Below are 17,367 nucleotides of genomic sequence, written 5' to 3'. Positions count from 1 at the left end.
TTTTTTTATTCTGCAAAATGTATTTTCTTCTCATTTGAACAAATTCTCAAGGTACGCGTTCTCTTCCATCCATTACAAACTTGCAGCTTATGACACACACACACACACACACACACACACACACACACACACACACACACACACACACACACACACACCAATCACTTCAAATATCAATTTCCTCAACAATCGCCCTTTTTAAAATTCACAGCAGAAACGTCCTTCAAAGAAATTAAAAAACATTCAGTCATTGGCTGATGATTGTTAGCCAGGACATTTTGACCTGCCCTAGTGGTGAGGTACAGTACAGCACATGCTGCTGAAAGTCCAACTTCAAACTCCCCCCCCCCCACTGACTCCCAGGGAGGTGATTAGAAGAGTGACAGTGAATGGGCCTTTCTCACCAGCAGCCATGTTGTGTCAAAAAGGCAGGAAGTAGCACAGGTGCATGCAGAAATTTAACGAGGGTTTCCAACTTCCAATCCATTAGGTGTTCCAGTGCCGCCAAAGAGCATGGAAGGAAAGAGACGAAACTCCGGCCATTTTTGGAAACAGAATGCGCCTCGCAGTGGTCAGCTGCGGTAGCGCGGGCCCCAAAAATCAGCCTCTCTAAACAGTAACTCAACGGGAGAACACTCTAAATTTCGTGGATTCACATCTTTTCTGGGCGTACTGCAAATCTTGATTGAAGTGGTGTAGTGCAGGGATGTAAAACAACAACCATATTGTGGAAACTAAGCCAAATTTTTCGTTTTTTTCTTTTAGTTTTTTCAAGATAAATAGTAAATGCAAAGGACCCGAGGTTAAAACCACGGCAACGCACTTCTGACGGAGTGGACGACAGCCGCATTAGCTATTTATCTTGAAAAAACTAAACAAAGAAAACGAAAAATTTTGCTTAGTTTCCACAATATGGTTGTTGTTTTACATCCCTGCACTACACCACTTCAATCAAGATTTGCAGTACGCCCAGAAAAGATGTGAATCCACGAAATTTAGAGTGTTCTCCCGTTGAGTTACTGTTTAGAGAGGCTGATTATAGGGGCCCGCGCTACCGCAGCTGACCACTGCGAGCCTGTGCGAGGTTCTTTTGGCGCTGTCACGCTTCCAAAAATAAAAAATGGCGGAGGCTGCTGGGCGCTGATGTTGCAATGGGGCAATATGGAGCTTTCAGTTCTTTCCATAAAAGTTCTTTGGTGCCGCCGGCCAGGGGCCTCATTAATGTTTTGCTCGCACCTGTGTTACTTCCTGCCTTTCGGGGCACAAAATGGCTGAGGTGAAAACGGCTAACGGCAGCAGCCAGAGAAGACAAATTGTGAGAGAGTGGAGGAGGAGGAGGAGGAGGAGGAGGAGGAGGAGCAGAGTGGAGGAAGGAATCCACTTCAGTCACCTGCCAAGAAAGACAGATGCCCTCTCAATCTGTGGGTGTGCGTGTGCGCGGGCGTCTGCACAAACACACATCAATCACGAGTTATTTTCCTCCGAGACTATTCCGAGATCAACGCGGCGAAGAGTTTTCACGCGTGTGCGGTCGAATTCAAATGACCGTTTCAAAATCGAGCCCCAAATCAATCGCAAAAATCTACCGTTGGTCCGCCAGTGAAGTAGCCGCATAAATCACAACACAATCACCGCGCGTGAGGACGCCGAGTGCTTGGGCTCCACTTTAAGATGCCGTTTGTCCGATTTGAAGCACTCAAAATGTCTCCGTGATGAATGAAGGAGGCTCGCTTAAGTGCAAAAACATCATCACGGAAAAACAGTCTCACGCAGGAGTTTGTTCAAAATGTGCCTCTAATACTAAATACTGTGGTCATCTTAAGTAGCTCAACTTGTCTGCGCCGTGGCTGTGTTTTAAAACAGACAGTGATCTAAGAATGATCTTAATAAATCATATTATTCATTATAATAATATGAAATATAATAATAATTACATATTATTATTAATCATATTTATTAATCAATCTTAATAAATGATCAGTGATCTTAAGTAGCTCAACTTGTCTACACCACGGTGGCTGTGATTTAAAAACAGACAGTGATCTGGACTGCTGATAACACCTGGGGAGGAAAAACTAAAAAAAGAAAGAAAAAAAAAAAAAACGACAGACTGTCTGGACTGCTGACCTTGATCAGAATAACAACAATAACTTGCACACGTTGGGGGAGTCTGGAGTCTGGACCTGCGCCCACACCTACGCAGCACCTGTCTAGACCACGTCCTGCAGAGTCCGCTGCCTCGGAAGGCATCGGTATCGTTAACACATGCGACACACGGCGATAAAATGTCTCCTCGGATTAGCGACTCTCCGCACTATGTCAGAACCTTAATGCTACACTTCCCTGTTAAATAAAGATGCGTGGTTAGCATTCCCCCCCCCCCCCCCACGCATGAGGGAGGGTGACCCTGTTTGACTGGAAACCCTATCTGAGCCAGCTCTGTCTCCGTACATACACAGACAGCGGACGGAAATAACTTCTCCACATTACAGCACAAACCGAACCGCTCCCCCGTGAAACACGAGAGAAGACGAGCACTTTAATTTATGGAATGTCATGCTTGAGTGCTGGAAGGAGACCGACCGCACGAATAGAAACGGCTCTTAAACATCTGAAATAGCTGACCTCTGTCATATGCAGTGTCAGCAGCAGCAGCACAACGTGAAGAGTGAGAGTAAACCTTATTTGGAAACTTGCAAAACTTAAGCGGCTTACAGCCGATCTATCCGGCACACACCACCATCGCTGTTTATTCTAATGGTTTTTAATACTCGGTATATCATTGAGTCGGGTTGCAGGCGGCGAGGAAAACGGAGACCCTGTTGTTGCACAGACAAGACAAATCTGCATTAGCCAGCAGCATAGCAGCATGCAGTCTTAGGCTGAGTAAACCAGCACCAAACAGCCCCACCTGTAACTGCTTATTATGAACGGTCTGTGTCTGGGCTTCTGACAGCACGGCGGTGGCTCTCTCCCTCCTCAGCGCTCCTCCCGCCACCTGCCTGGCCGGCGGAGGCCGCGGCCCCTCTCTCCTCCTCCCGCCTCCTCCCGGTGCTCCGGCTGCCCGGGCCTCCGCTGCTCCCCGGCCCCCCGCCATGAGTCGCTCTGCTGCCCCGGCTGCTGCTGCTGCTGCTGCTGCAGACGCATCCAGGCGCTGTGTCGCAGACCACCAACCCCCGCCACCCCCCGACCACCCCCTCTCTGGCCTCCCAGGGACCCGGTCATCCAGTTTCCTGCCCCCATCGCCTGCCAGGGGTGGGGAGGTGGGAGGGCATTGGCTCACGAAAAGCCTGCTCTGCTATCACTCACTGACCCAGTGACATTTACAGTGGCTCTGTAACAGTTATGGAACCCCCCCCCACACACACACACACACACACACACACACACACACCCTCCAGACTCCAGTGTCATGCTCTTTGTCGCGTGGTGTCATTGTGCCAATGCATTCTCCAGCCTCGCACACTGTGACAGGACTAAATGTGCAGACGCTCAGTCTCAGTGTCAGTTAGCTCACAGAAATATGACTTGTGTGGATTCATTACAGGCTGTTCTTCAATTCAGCGTGGCACTAACTGTCGGCGACCGGTTGGATTCCCACTGAGACTGACTGCCCATATTTTGCAGTCAAGGTGCTAACTAACGCACATTGTAGTTGCACTGGATTTGATTTATTGGAGTAACAAATTAGTTGTCTATTCTAGAGCATCGAATGTCGAGGGTTTGGTCTCTCAGAATCAAAGAGCAGGGGGCTTCTTTCTAGCGTCAACATTTTGCAGTGTTCAACAGTCGTACTTCTCCACACTGACAGTGGCTTCGACGGAGCAGAATGCACTGCAGCCAGAGCACACGTCTCTCACTTGTGTTCTCGACTGGAAGAACTCTCCCACCGCCATCGCCATCGCAGTTGCTCTTTCCACCCACGTGCAAAAAGCCACAGCTGAATGCGAAACGTCCATGCCCGCGTGCTCTAGGGGTTGTCGAAAGGAATTCTGGGAAATGTAGGAAATCACTAACTCAAGCAGCAGTGGATGAGGCAGAGGCACAAAATAACACAAGTAGAACTGCAATGATGAATTGACTAGTCGATCGCGCAGAAAATTAATCGACAACTATTTTGATAATCGATTAATCGTTTTGAGTCATTTTTTAAGGATTATTTGATTGCAGCTTCGAAAATGTGAATATTTTCTGCTTTCTTTACTCCTCTTATGGCAGTAAACTGAATATATTTGGCTTGTGGACAAAACAAGACATTTGAGGATGTCACATTGGGTGTTGGGAAACACTGACCACATTTTTCACAAATTTCCGACAAACAACTAAATAATCGACAGATGAATCGATAATTAAAACAATCGTTAGTTGCAGCCCTACTGGCATTACACATAACAGACTGACTGCAGATAACAGTACTGGACAGTATCTGTGGGTGGAATTTCCCCTTTAGCATAGACAGCGCTCTGTACCTTCATGACTCTGAATATGATCTGATTATGCATGGTTCCCCTGTGGCTTTGAATCAAAGTCACATCCATTGTAGTGCTGATGCAAACCAGCATGGGTCACTCCCTGCACCTCACCCTCTCACTCCCCACATCACTCCCTGCACCTCACCCTCTCACTCCCCACATCACTCCCTGCACCTCACCCTCTCACTCCCCACATCACTCCCTGCACCTCACCCTCTCACTCCCCACATCACTCCCTGCACCTCACCCTCTCACTCCCCACATCACTCCCTTTCCTGCAGCCCCAGCATCAGTCACACCAAGCAGCATCTTCACTGCAGCACCAGTCTCCTGACAGAAAAAAAAACACATGAGGTTCACATGTGTGTCCACATGTGGTGAACATGTGGACACGTAAAATTTCACATGTGAAAACATGTGGAACACATGTGAAACCCATGGGAAGCATGTGGTTTTGGAACATTTTCACATGTGGAAAACATGCCACATGTTGTATAGCAACATGTTTTCCACATTGGGGGGAAAACAATACGTGGGACATTTAACATGTTTCACGTGTTCACATGCGATCACATGTTATTTTGCACATGTGATCACATGTCATTTTGCACATGTGATCACATGTGTTTTTTCTGTAGGGGTTCCTTAATAACACCGTCACCCCATGCCATCGTCCATGACCCACGCTGGGAATCATGCATTCAGATGAAGGTATCTTGGCTCCGTGTCACTTTGTCTCTGAAATGTAGATGCAGGCAGAGGTATGGGACGAATATTTAAAAACCCACGGTGTGTTACTGTGATTGTGGTTGACAATTTAAAAACGACTATGGAGCTCACTTGATGCTTCCAAAAGCACACACACTTTCAATATACTAACAGTCAACTTATATAGCGCTTTTCAAAACAAAAATGTGTGCACTACTCTACCCATATAAAGTCTCTATGACTGATCTTCTCATTGTTGTCTTCAAATCCTGTATGGGTGTGAAGCCTGGACAGCCATGCCAGGAAATGAAACCATCTCCACCTGAGCTGTCTGAGGAAACTGCTGAAGATCAAGTGGCAGAGGACAGAATCGCTGACACTGAAGTCCTCAGCAAGGCGGACATTCCCAGCGTTCCCCACCCTGCTTGAGAACGCACAGCTCAGATGGACCGGCCATGTGACCAGAACGCCCCAAACGAGATTGACTGCCAAAACAAATCTTCTTTGGCTTCTTTAAAATGGCAAGCGAGCACAAGGTGGCCCCAAAAAAGCCCTACAAGAGCTTTGGATTTGACCTGAAAAGCTGGGAAACCCTATTCACCTTATGTTCAGACCTTACAGTGGGCCAAATTCTTCCGGGTCCGTCTAACACTTCCGGCGGTCACGGCGCCAAATATGAAAGAACGTCATGAAGAAGAGAGTCGTTTTTGTAGCGGACAGCGCAGGGTGTAAAACAAAAACGTAGCCTACTACTTTGAGCTCGGTACACAGCAAGCAAGCGAGTATCCACTGTTAGCCAGGTCAGATAACGTTATCGTCGACAATGACGAGCACTTTCTTGTAAAACATACCTGGACTCCAACAAAGAAAGCTTCAGAAGGTTTTCTGTCCTCCGAGCGCAGCTCGAGCCACTTACGTCTATAAGACCCGCACACGTTAACGTAATTCCCTGGAATGCGAGAATTAACGAGCCAGTTACATGGCGTTGCATTCTTAGACATTGCCGTTTGCTTTTATTTGGTATGTTACACACAATTGGCTAAAGTATTAGTTAATTCAGAGTTAGATTATATTGGAGCAGCCAGCCATTTTTTTTTCTTCTTTTTTTTGCCGGAAGTCGTAGGACGGCCACAGAACCGGGTCAAATGGGCGTGGCTACATAAGGTGGATAGCTCAGGACCGAGCTGGCTGGAGAAGAGAGGTTCAGGAAGGTGTGGTGCTCTGTGAGGGCAGGAGAAGCTCCTGTGCCATATTTAAGAGGCAGCAGTGCAAATCTGCCATCAAGGAGGGATGTGTGGCTGCACCTCGGAGCTCTAGATCCTCCCTGATCTGTCCAGTGAGCCACAGACAATTCCAGGCTCAGATTGGTCTGTTCAGTCATCTGCGCACTCACCAAAACCCAACGGAATGAGACGTGCCATGGTCATCATCAACAGTGTTGGGGCTAACTCATTACAAAAGTAATATATTACATGTAATATATTACTTTTAGCAGTAACATAACTTATTACTTAGGATTTCAGTAATATTATACCAGTTACTTTGTCGTAAGTAACTCAAGTTACAAAATTATTTATTTTTTATTTTGATCAAAGCACATATTTAAAAAAGATACAATCATTGTCTAATCAAACTGTGTGTTTTTATGCAAATAACCGCTATAGATGACAATAACAAGGGAAAAGAATAACATTTACATGGATGGTTTACTCTGACTTCAAGGCGGTTGAAACAATATTTTTTGGGATGGTTCCGGGGCGGCGATGTCATTCTGCTGCTGCTGTTGTTTTGGTGAAAGTAATGCAAAAGTAGTGAAATAAGTAACAAGTTACTTACACAAACAGCAATATTGTAAAGTAACTTATTACTTTTAAAAGAAAGTAACTAGTAATAATAGTGGTATATTACATTTAGAAAGTAACTTGCCCAACACTGATCATCAACTATGATGGATGAACAAGAAGACATGTCTTCAAATGTCCCCATCCATCCCTGCCGTTTTGCGAGCTTAAAGTCCCTGGAAACCAGAAATATTTTTTTATTATTTAGCATTTTGAGTTCATCACATCACAGGAACCTATGTTAATAAGCCACCAGCCAAATTTGAACGATGATGAACGTCGCAAAGTATATAAATTTAGGTTTGACAGTCATGGCAAAAGTCATGAGAATCAATTAGATTTTAGAGTGTATTTTCTCCCGCGGACTGTGTGGGCGTGTCCCGTCTGCAGCAGGTCTCCGGTCTCCTCCTCCGAGAGAGAGAGAGAGAGAGAGAGAGAGAGAGAGAGAGAGAGAGAGAGAGAGAGAGAGAGAGAGAGAGAGAGAGAGGGAAACGGTGAGAGAGAGAGAGAAGGAGAGAGAGAGAGAGAGAAGGAAAGAGAGATGGAGTGTGTGTGTGTGTGTGTGTGTGTGTGTGTGTGTGTGTGTGTGTGTTCGCGCGTTGCTCGGCACATAGCCTACTGACAGAGAGGAAGAGATCTCTGCCGCTGCGAGTGCACAGCGCTACTGTGTGTGTGTCAGTGTGTGTGTGATTCGATTAAATCTTATGACGTGATAAGATCATGCATTTTAGCACCGCGCGCACCGCTCTCTTCAATGAGGAAATGGAAATCCAGACCTTGTAGAAAAGTGTCGATTTTGGGGTTATAGGGTTGAAAGTAATGTCAACCACATTCTGAGGCACACAATTACTCACATAAGACCCTACATTTAATAGTTAGAAGGTTTTTGTGGATTTTGGTTTCCAGGGACTTTAATCTGGTGGACCAACTCAAGCTATTTAAACACTATAGTGGTCTATCATGATCCCTCTCACTCACACTTATTCACTATATTCTATTCATATTGATGCCACTGATCAAAGACAAGTCATATGTTTAGAGCTCATTTGACTCTGGACAAGGTCTTCTCCACAGGCACGGGGTGAGAAATGATATAATAACCATGCTCAAGTTATTTACAGTGCTGTAACTCCTTGTGTAACGTTACACATACGGTAACTGAGGCAGAACAATGGACTATAAGGGGAAAATAAAGTCATAAAATTGCACAATAGTTCACTTTCTGCAGTACTATTTGTTGTCACGGGCAGTAATGAGAAGAATTAGGATGACGGTTGTGGAGGGATTTGATCCTCGTCCAGGAGAGGTACAGTATGTGAGAAAGAATCCACCCTAAAACTGGATCTACATTCCTGTGATCTCGGCTGGCTGTGAACATGTGTGTGAACATGAACAACTTCTCTTTCACTGCTACTGTAAGAGAATTAAGCTTCCAGTCACACTTGGTCAATCTTGACTTAACTGTCCAGGAATACATCATAAGAGGTCTAGAATAAAGTCCTTGTTTTAATGTAGATTTTTTTTTAATTATTATACTGACACCGACCTCCATGTATGAAGGATTGTTTGATAATGGGAACCGAGCAAAACTAATGAACTCATAAGTTGCTGAAGAGCTGACATTTTCTTTTAGCGGCACATTGGCAAATTCAATATGTTTGACTTGAACTACCACACACACACGCACGCACGCACGCACGCACGCACGCACGCACACACACACACACACACACACACATGATACATTATTATTCTCTGTCTGCCAGAGAACCAGGCCAAGCTCTGACATTGGGCTGTCATCTTCTTCTGGGTCAGCGCGATATTGTGTATGGAGGCTGTGTAGACTTTACTGTAAACTCTTCTTCTGTTGTCTTATACAATCCCAAGAGCACATGTCCGTTGTTTATTCCTGTTTCTTCTTACATAATCTTTTCATTGCCACAGGTATGCTGTCAGGCCTCGTTATAGAGCGGTCACGTGACGTTCCGTGACGTTCACGGTTCCGGAAGAGTATTTCCCCGTTCATATTCTGCAATGAGGTTTAGATTATTAACCATAATGTCGTAACCACCCAAGGTGGACTTAAAACGGGCGAGCTAGTTGTGAAACGATGGTAGTCTATAATGTTCCTGTAGAAGCCACAAATCTGTATATCATCCTTGTTTATTCTTAAAAAAAAAAAAAAAAAAATCACGGAGAAGTACTACAAATAGCCACAATTCTACAATGTAATATTGACATCTTTGATTGGTGGAGCTCGCTGTATGGTCGTCTGTGATTCGTGGCCTGCAGTAATTTCTCTCTCTGGCTGTTATCTCTGTGGCTAGGCTACTACGGACTTAGGCAACAGCTTGCAAAGTTAAGGGACTAAAACTGCCACTGAGTGACTGATTTTACGTTAACCATTACGAGTCACGCTGGTTTCAAACATTTTGAAGTCCATTCCCTGGTTCGTTCACATTAATGTACGGAAATGCGTCTATCTAGCATAACATTAGCCCTTGAGCTAACAATAGTCTAATGGCGGCCGCTCAGACCGCTGGTCCCACCCACTGCTGCTCAAAGTGCTCTCCCATTGGCTGGATCGCTCTGTCACTCAATCAACCGCAAATCCGATTGGCCGGAAATGCTGGAATGGATTATGGGATTCGTAGTTTCCTTTACTCCTAAAATAATAATGTACACACTCTTGTACCCAGCACTTTCCCCCCATTTTTTGATGTTTGTTCCCCAACTCTGAATCAAATGCTTTATGATCACGATGCTGTAGCAGGCCGTTTGGCTTGCTTCCAGGCTTCAAACTGTTTAGATAAGGATTTTTTTTCGAAAAGTGATTGAGAAAAATGAATGGGGGAAATAGTCTTCCGGAACCAGAGGTGACGTCACCAGTCTGCCACGTGACTACTGGAAGTTGGAGAAGTGGGCGGCACCCTCAAGTCGGCCAAGATTATTAACAGGGTGTCGAATACAGTTAGAAGCCACTCCCACTAAACGAATACTCTGCTACACTCACCTTTCCTACACTCATCATCACACTGTGGTCTCATTCATAAAACCAGAGACACCTAATATTGACACACAGCTGTGGAAACATGAGCAAATAAGTACAGGAAGATAACATCAACAGGCACGCACACGCACGCGCACGCGCACGCACACGCACACACACACACAGACACACACACACACACACACACACACACAGACACACACACACACACACACACACACACACACAGACACACACACACACACACTTGCCAACACACACATACCTACAAGCACACATCCCTCATCCTGGTAAACTATCTCCTCCGCTCCACAGGAGTCGGCACTTGAAGGGTGTGAAAGTCAAGGAGCGACATGAGACTACCGTTAATAATAGCCCCACACACACACACACACACACACACACACACACACACACACACACACACACACATACACGCACACGCACATACCAGAAACACACATTTGAATTATTTATGTCTAACAAGAGATACAAGGCCAGGATAAGGGTGAAGACACACATTTTGCAAGGCAGTAGCTCACACACACACACACACACGCACGCACACACACACACACACGCGCACACACACACGCGCACACACACACACACACACACACACACACACACACACACACACACACACACACAGACCCACAAATAAACCCACAGCGACATGCACAAGTGCAGAAGCTTTAAGAGCACAATGTTTCCAACATGGAAATGCTGTTAGGCTGCATCATGACGTTAGCCTACTGGATTTGCCTGCATGTGGGTTGAGGGCTGGAGGTGGGACGGGGGGTGGGGGGTGGGACGGGGGGGCAGAACAGAGATGGGGGAGAACAGAGATGGGAGGAGAACAGAGATGGAGGAGAACAGAGATGGAGGAGAACAGAGATGGGAGGAGAACAGAGATGGGAGAACAGAGATGGGGGAGAACAGAGATGGGGGAGAACAGAGATGGGGCAGAACAGAGATGGGAGAACAGAGATGGGGGAGAACAGAGATGGAGGAGAACAGAGATGGAGGAGAACAGAGATGGGAGGAGAACAGAGATGGAGGAGAACAGAGATGGAGGAGAACAGAGATGGGAGGAGAACAGATATGGGAGAACAGAGATGGGAGAACAGAGATGGAGGAGAACAGAGATGGAGGAGAACAGAGATGGAGGAGAACAGAGATGGAGGAGAACAGAGATGGGAGAACAGAGATGGAGGAGAACAGAGATGGGGGAGAACAGAGATGGGAGAACAGAGATGGGAGGAGAACAGATATGGGAGAACAGAGATGGGAGAACAGAGATGGAGGAGAACAGAGATGGAGGAGAACAGAGATGGAGGAGAACAGAGATGGGGGAGAACAGAGATGGAGGAGAACAGAGATGGAGGAGAACAGAGATGGAGGAGAACAGAGATGGGGGAGAACAGAGATGGGAGAACAGAGATGGGAGAACAGAGATGGGAGGAGAACAGAGATGGAGGAGAACAGAGATGGGGGAGAACAGAGATGGGGGAGAACAGAGATGGGAGAACAGAGATGGGAGAACAGAGATGGGAGGAGAACAGAGATGGAGGAGAACAGAGATGGAGGAGAACAGAGATGGGGGAGAACAGAGATGGAGGAGAACAGAGATGGAGGAGAACAGAGATGGAGGAGAACAGAGATGGAGGAGAACAGAGATGGGAGGAGAACAGAGATGGGAGGAGAACAGAGATGGGAGGAGAACAGAGATGGAGGAGAACAGAGATGGGGGAGAACAGAGATGGAGGAGAACAGAGATGGGGGGGCAGAACAGAGATGGAGGAGAACAGAGATGGAGGAGAACAGAGATGGAGGAGAACAGAGATGGGGGAGAACAGAGATGGAGGAGAACAGAGATGGGAGAACAGAGATGGGGGGAGAACAGAGATGGAGGAGAACAGAGATGGGGGGGCAGAACAGAGATGGAGGAGAACAGAGATGGAGGAGAACAGAGATGGGGGAGAACAGAGATGGAGGAGAACAGAGATGGAGGAGAACAGAGATGGAGGAGAACAGAGATGGAGGAGAACAGAGATGGGGGAGAACAGAGATGGAGGAGAACAGAGATGGGAGAACAGAGATGGAGGAGAACAGAGATGGAGGAGAACAGAGATGGAGGAGAACAGAGATGGAGGAGAACAGAGATGGGGGAGAACAGAGATGGAGGAGAACAGAGATGGGAGAACAGAGATGGAGGAGAACAGAGATGGAGGAGAACAGAGATGGGGGAGAACAGAGATGGGGGAGAACAGAGATGGAGGAGAACAGAGATGGGGGAGAACAGAGATGGGAGAACAGAGATGGAGGAGAACAGAGATGGAGGAGAACAGAGATGGGGGAGAACAGAGATGGAGGAGAACAGAGATGGAGGAGAACAGAGATGGGGGAGAACAGAGATGGAGGAGAACAGAGATGGAGGAGAACAGAGATGGAGGAGAACAGAGATGGAGGAGAACAGAGATGGAGGAGAACAGAGATGGAGGAGAACAGAGATGGAGGAGAACAGAGATGGAGGAGAACAGAGATGGGGGGGCAGAACAGAGATGAGGGGGCAGGGCAGAGAAGAGAGCCCAGGCTTGAAGCTGTAGTAACACTCAGCTGAGATGAGCAGTCTGACAACAAGGCTACACGCCACCCGAATAAACAACGAGCGCACCACAGCCAGGGGGCGACGACGGTGCTTATTTCTGCATGATGACCAGGCTGACCTCTCTGACTGCTGCACACACACACACACACACACACACACACACACACACACACACACACACACACACACGCACAAGCGGACAGAGCTGGGACAGTCTGCCATGCAGAGGAAGCCTAATGTCAATCAAGTGTCAGGGCAACCAAGGGGGAAGGATATCAGGCCATGGGCGGGACACTATAAATAACCTGGGAGTCAGGGACACGCACACAAGCGCACGCACACACACACACACACACACACACACACACACACACACACACACACACACACACCGGCATGCACACACCTACACACATATTCACACATTCTTGGATGCATACACACACACATATACACATAATAGTGTACACTCTATTCTAGGAGCAAACAAAGAGAAAGGGGTACTTAAGTGAGCATGAGTGAAGGTGTGATGAAGAGTACTAAATGTAAATGTTGGCTCTGAATTTGAATGTCTCTCTCTCTCTCTCTCTCTCTCTCTCTGTCTCTCTCTCTCTCTCTCAATATATATATATATGCTGTATAAAACATTTACAACACCTCTGTGTCGATGGTGTATTTGAACAAGGGGAAAAAGGGCACAGCTTGGCAGCCATACCCTGCTTTCAGCACTGAGAGAGAGTGCATCATGTTTGATTCATCTCACTGAGTAAGAGACTTTGATGAGGTGGGATAAGAGGAGATGACAATAGAGAAGAGAGGAGGGGAGGAGGAGAGGAGAAGATAATTGAGGAGAGGAGAGGGGAGAGGAGAGCAGAGGAGAGGAGAGGAGAGGAGAGCAGAGGAGAGGAGAGGAGAGCAGAGGAGAGGAGAGGAGAGGAGAGGAGAGGAGAGGAGAGGAGAGGAGAGGAGAGGAGAGGAGAGCAGACGGGAGAGGAGAGGAGAGGGGAGAGGAGAGGAGAGGAGAGGGAGAGGAGAGGAGAGGAGAGGAGAGGAGAGGAGAGGAGAGGAGAGGAGAGCAGATGGGAGAGCAGAGGAGAGGGGAGAGGAGAGCGGAGAGGAGAGGAGAGGAGAGGAGAGGAGAGGAGAGGAGAGGAGAGGAGAGCGGAGAGGAGAGGAGAGGAGAGGAGAGGAGAGGAGAGGAGAGGAGAGCAGAGTAGAGCGGAGAGGAGAGGAGAGGAGAGGGGAGCGGAGAGGAGAGGAGAGGAGAGGAGAGGAGAGGAGAGGAGAGGAGAGGAGAGGAGAGGAGAGGAGAGGAGAGGAGAGGAGAGCGGAGAGGAGAGGAGAGGAGAGGAGAGCGGAGAGGAGAGGAGAGGAGAGGAGAGGAGAGGAGAGGAGAGGAGAGGAGAGGAGAGGAGAGGAGAGGAGAGGAGAGGAGAGGAGAGCAGACGGGAGAGGAGAGGAGAGGAGAGGAGAGGAGAGGAGAGGAGAGGAGAGGAGAGGAGAGGAGAGGAGAGCGGAGAGGAGAGGAGAGTAGAGGAGAGGAGAGGAGAGGAGAGGAGAGGAGAGGAGAAGAGAGGAGAGGAGAGGAGAGGAGAGCAGAGCAGACGGGAGAGGAGAGGAGAGGAGAGGAGAGGAGAGGAGAGGAGAGGAGAGGAGAGGAGAGGAGAGGAGAGGAGAGGAGAGGAGAGGAGAGGAGAGGAGACGATGGTAACCCGGCTCGACGGGGTTCGGGGCAGGATCAAGAAAAGGAAGGGATCTAACACATGCAAACCCCACATGACCTATTTCCTCCACAGTGGGGGGGGCGGGGCCTACGGCAGAGCAGGATCAGCTGTCATGGCAACATGCACTCCTTTCCATCCTCATCATCATTATCATCATCAACATGATTATCGTCATCATCAGTGCCGCTGATGACACAGCTCCATAGCAAGAGAACATTCCGCTACAGCTCATATCATCGTGGGGGGGGGGGGGGGGTTCTGAGGGGAGGAGGGGGGGGGGGGGGGGGGTTCTGAGGTGGGGAGGGGGGGGGGGATCTCATGCGAATGGTACAAAAAGAGAGTGATAATGAGAACATGAGTCATTCTCAATGTGTTTCTCCTGCTGACACAGCACCTCCACCTGAACGCATGGCAGCAGGCAGCGGATGGACAGAAAGAGAAAAGGAGGAGAAGTTGTGATTTGCGAGAGAGAGAGAGCGACCAAGAAAAGAAAAGAAAAATAAGGGGGGGAGGGGGGGGGGGGCGGAGGGGGGGATCAGAAGGGAAGTAGAAGTCATACTTTTAGCAACGGCGTTTCGGACGACCGGACTTTCTTGGGAGATATCTGTGAAGAGAGCAAGAGAATTATTGTCTTGTTTTTCCCCTCTTCAGAGATATCTCCTTTGGCATATTGCTGTTCTAGGGGTTTGTGATCCTAATCACTATTATGCCTCATAGCGTATTATCATAAACACTAAACACCAGTGCCTCATTTGCTTTAGATGCATTCGAATGCAGCCGAGTAATATGACTCAGTGCCGCATCGCTAGATCCACTTTCAGCATCAGATAGGAGAAACTTGTTTGAAACTTGACACGTGGGTCTATGTGTCTGTGTATCCGTTAAGTGTTATCGTAAAGGTCACAGGAAATAGTGTCAGTGCAAGCAGGTGTTGTAACACACACAGGACAGAAAGGTCCAAGGCTTGGGGGGGTCACACACGCAGTATGATGGGACCACAGACAGAGGGCAGCAGAGAGGGAGGAACGCCACATATTTAAAGCAGCGACGCAGGCCTGGAGAGACCCTTGTGTTTGAACACCAGGTAGCCCAAATACAGCCCGGAGCAAGAGAACTTGCCCTGAAAATAATACCCTCTTAGGATACAGAAGTACAATGTGTTTTCTGCTCAGAGAAAGGTGCATCTTTCGCTGAAAGATTAAGGTTCAAATTGATCAAAATGTGTGTTTTGTTTTTTTCCTTCAATGTGTCTGGGTCTTTATCAGTTGTGGTGGGTCCCGGTTTCGGTTGACCGGCGGATATATCTTATGAACAGCCAATGAACAACAACACATCAGAGGAGACACTCAGAAGGTTCAGAGAGACAAGACGAGACAACACACACAAGTCACGGTCACAGAGGAGGGAAGCTGGGGAATTCACACAGAAAAAAGACACCGCCAAAATCAGCAGGTTGCATTATGGTTTCTTACAGAAAATCGCCGTCGTTTTATGAGATTATCGAGTATAATTGATAATCTAATGCAATTTATTGTAATCTGACGTCGTATCATTTGGTATGGCTAGTGTCATATAAACAGATGGTGTGAAGCGGCCGCACGGGGCGCTGGAGAATTACCCATTTTCCCTCGGAAAAGAAAGACAAGAGTGTAACATGAATGGATGGTGACAAACTGGGTGAGTGGAGCGGAGAGCAGAGTGGTGAGAGACAGAGTCACTGAGAGAGAGACATACAGGTGGAGAGCAGAGTGGTGAGAGACAGAGTCACTGAGAGAGAGACATACAGAAATACACAGAGAGGTTACTGTGGAAGAAGAAATCAATCAAAAATAGGGGGTTCTATACAGAGATAAATGGAGCGGGAGGGGAGGGAGGGAGAGAGAGAGAGAGGGAGAGAGGAGGGAGGGAGAGAGGGAGAGAACGTAAAATAAGAAGAAACAGAGAGAAATCAATAGGAAGAGAGAGTCACACAGATGCAGGCGCAGGTGAGCTAAGAGAGACAGACACAAACACCCCATTTACACCCGCTTTTTAAATGAGACCTGTATCTGGATAAGTGATCTGGATAATGGTCGCATTTAAAAGACCCTGGTGGAAATGAGGTTAAAAAGATCTGAACACAATGTGAGCCAGACTACCACCTCCAGATGTGGTCAGGAAGATCTGATCACATCCTGATCACGATGCGCTTTTACACCTTGCTTTAACATGCGTTTTTCCTCATCCAGATAACATCCAGATAACGTATCCGGATACAGGTCACATTTAAAAGCCAGGTGTAAAATGGGGTGAGAGAGTGATAGGATGATTTGTCCCGCAGTGTTTCGTCCTGCATGCTTCTCCGCCCGGGTCTCACTCTACCTTCATCGGGGCCAGCTGGATGGGCGTGATGTAAGAGGGGTCCACCATGGGTTTGGGCCGGTTGGCGGTGTCCGCCAGGAGGCTCTGCCATTGCTGCGGCAGCCCGGTGAACTTCTGCTCCCGCGCGTCGAAGCCCGTGTGCACCCGGTGCTCGAAGTTCGACGGAGCCGAGATCTCCAGCCGTTTCTTCTTCTTCCCAAACATGCTGGAAAACCCTGGCAAACCTGGCAACCAAACAAACGAAAGAGCTGATGTAAACAACGTTTACTTACTACATCAATACTTCCGCTACTGCATCCTTCAAAAGTGCAAACCGACGGGAGATCAGTCGGGGAGAAAGGCCAAGCCCATTGTACTCTAGCGCCCCCCGTCTGGCAAGCGAGAGAGAGCGCCGGTTCGACTCCCGAGCGAGGCACGTTATTGCTTTCGGTTTTTAACCCTGTGACGACCGGTCGGCCAGCTGCTGCTTCCAGTGGCACCTTCTACCTCGAGCGCTGTCCAAGGTGCTGAAGGTTTATTGTACTCCGTAAAAGACTTTGAAACGTTTACACTGACTATGTTTACATGCACACAATATTCCACTATTATTCGGAAAATGACAATATTCTGAATTTGATAAGGGTCATGTAAACGGCATTAT

At 47.8% G+C, this 17,367-nt stretch overlaps 1 protein-coding gene across 1 annotated transcript in view; it reads right to left on the bottom strand.

The window, feature by feature from the left end:
• pak5 (p21 protein (Cdc42/Rac)-activated kinase 5) overlaps positions 1 to 16,946 on the bottom strand; it is a gene marked incomplete at its 3' end in the record, with an annotated part of 80,703 nt that extends 63,757 nt beyond the window's left edge. Inside the window, 2 exon segments of the mRNA XM_083642787.1 lie at positions 14,926 to 14,970; positions 16,728 to 16,946. Of these exon segments, the coding sequence (XP_083498913.1) occupies positions 14,926 to 14,970; positions 16,728 to 16,931 (249 nt within the window). The 5' untranslated portion in view covers positions 16,932 to 16,946.
• Positions 16,947 to 17,367: the final 421 nt, after the last annotated feature.

Source organism: Poromitra crassiceps (genome assembly GCF_964638095.1).
Source record: "Poromitra crassiceps genome assembly, chromosome: 9".
Taxonomy (NCBI): Eukaryota; Metazoa; Chordata; class Actinopteri; order Beryciformes; family Melamphaidae; genus Poromitra; species Poromitra crassiceps.
This window is presented reverse-complemented; position numbering and strand designations above follow the sequence as displayed.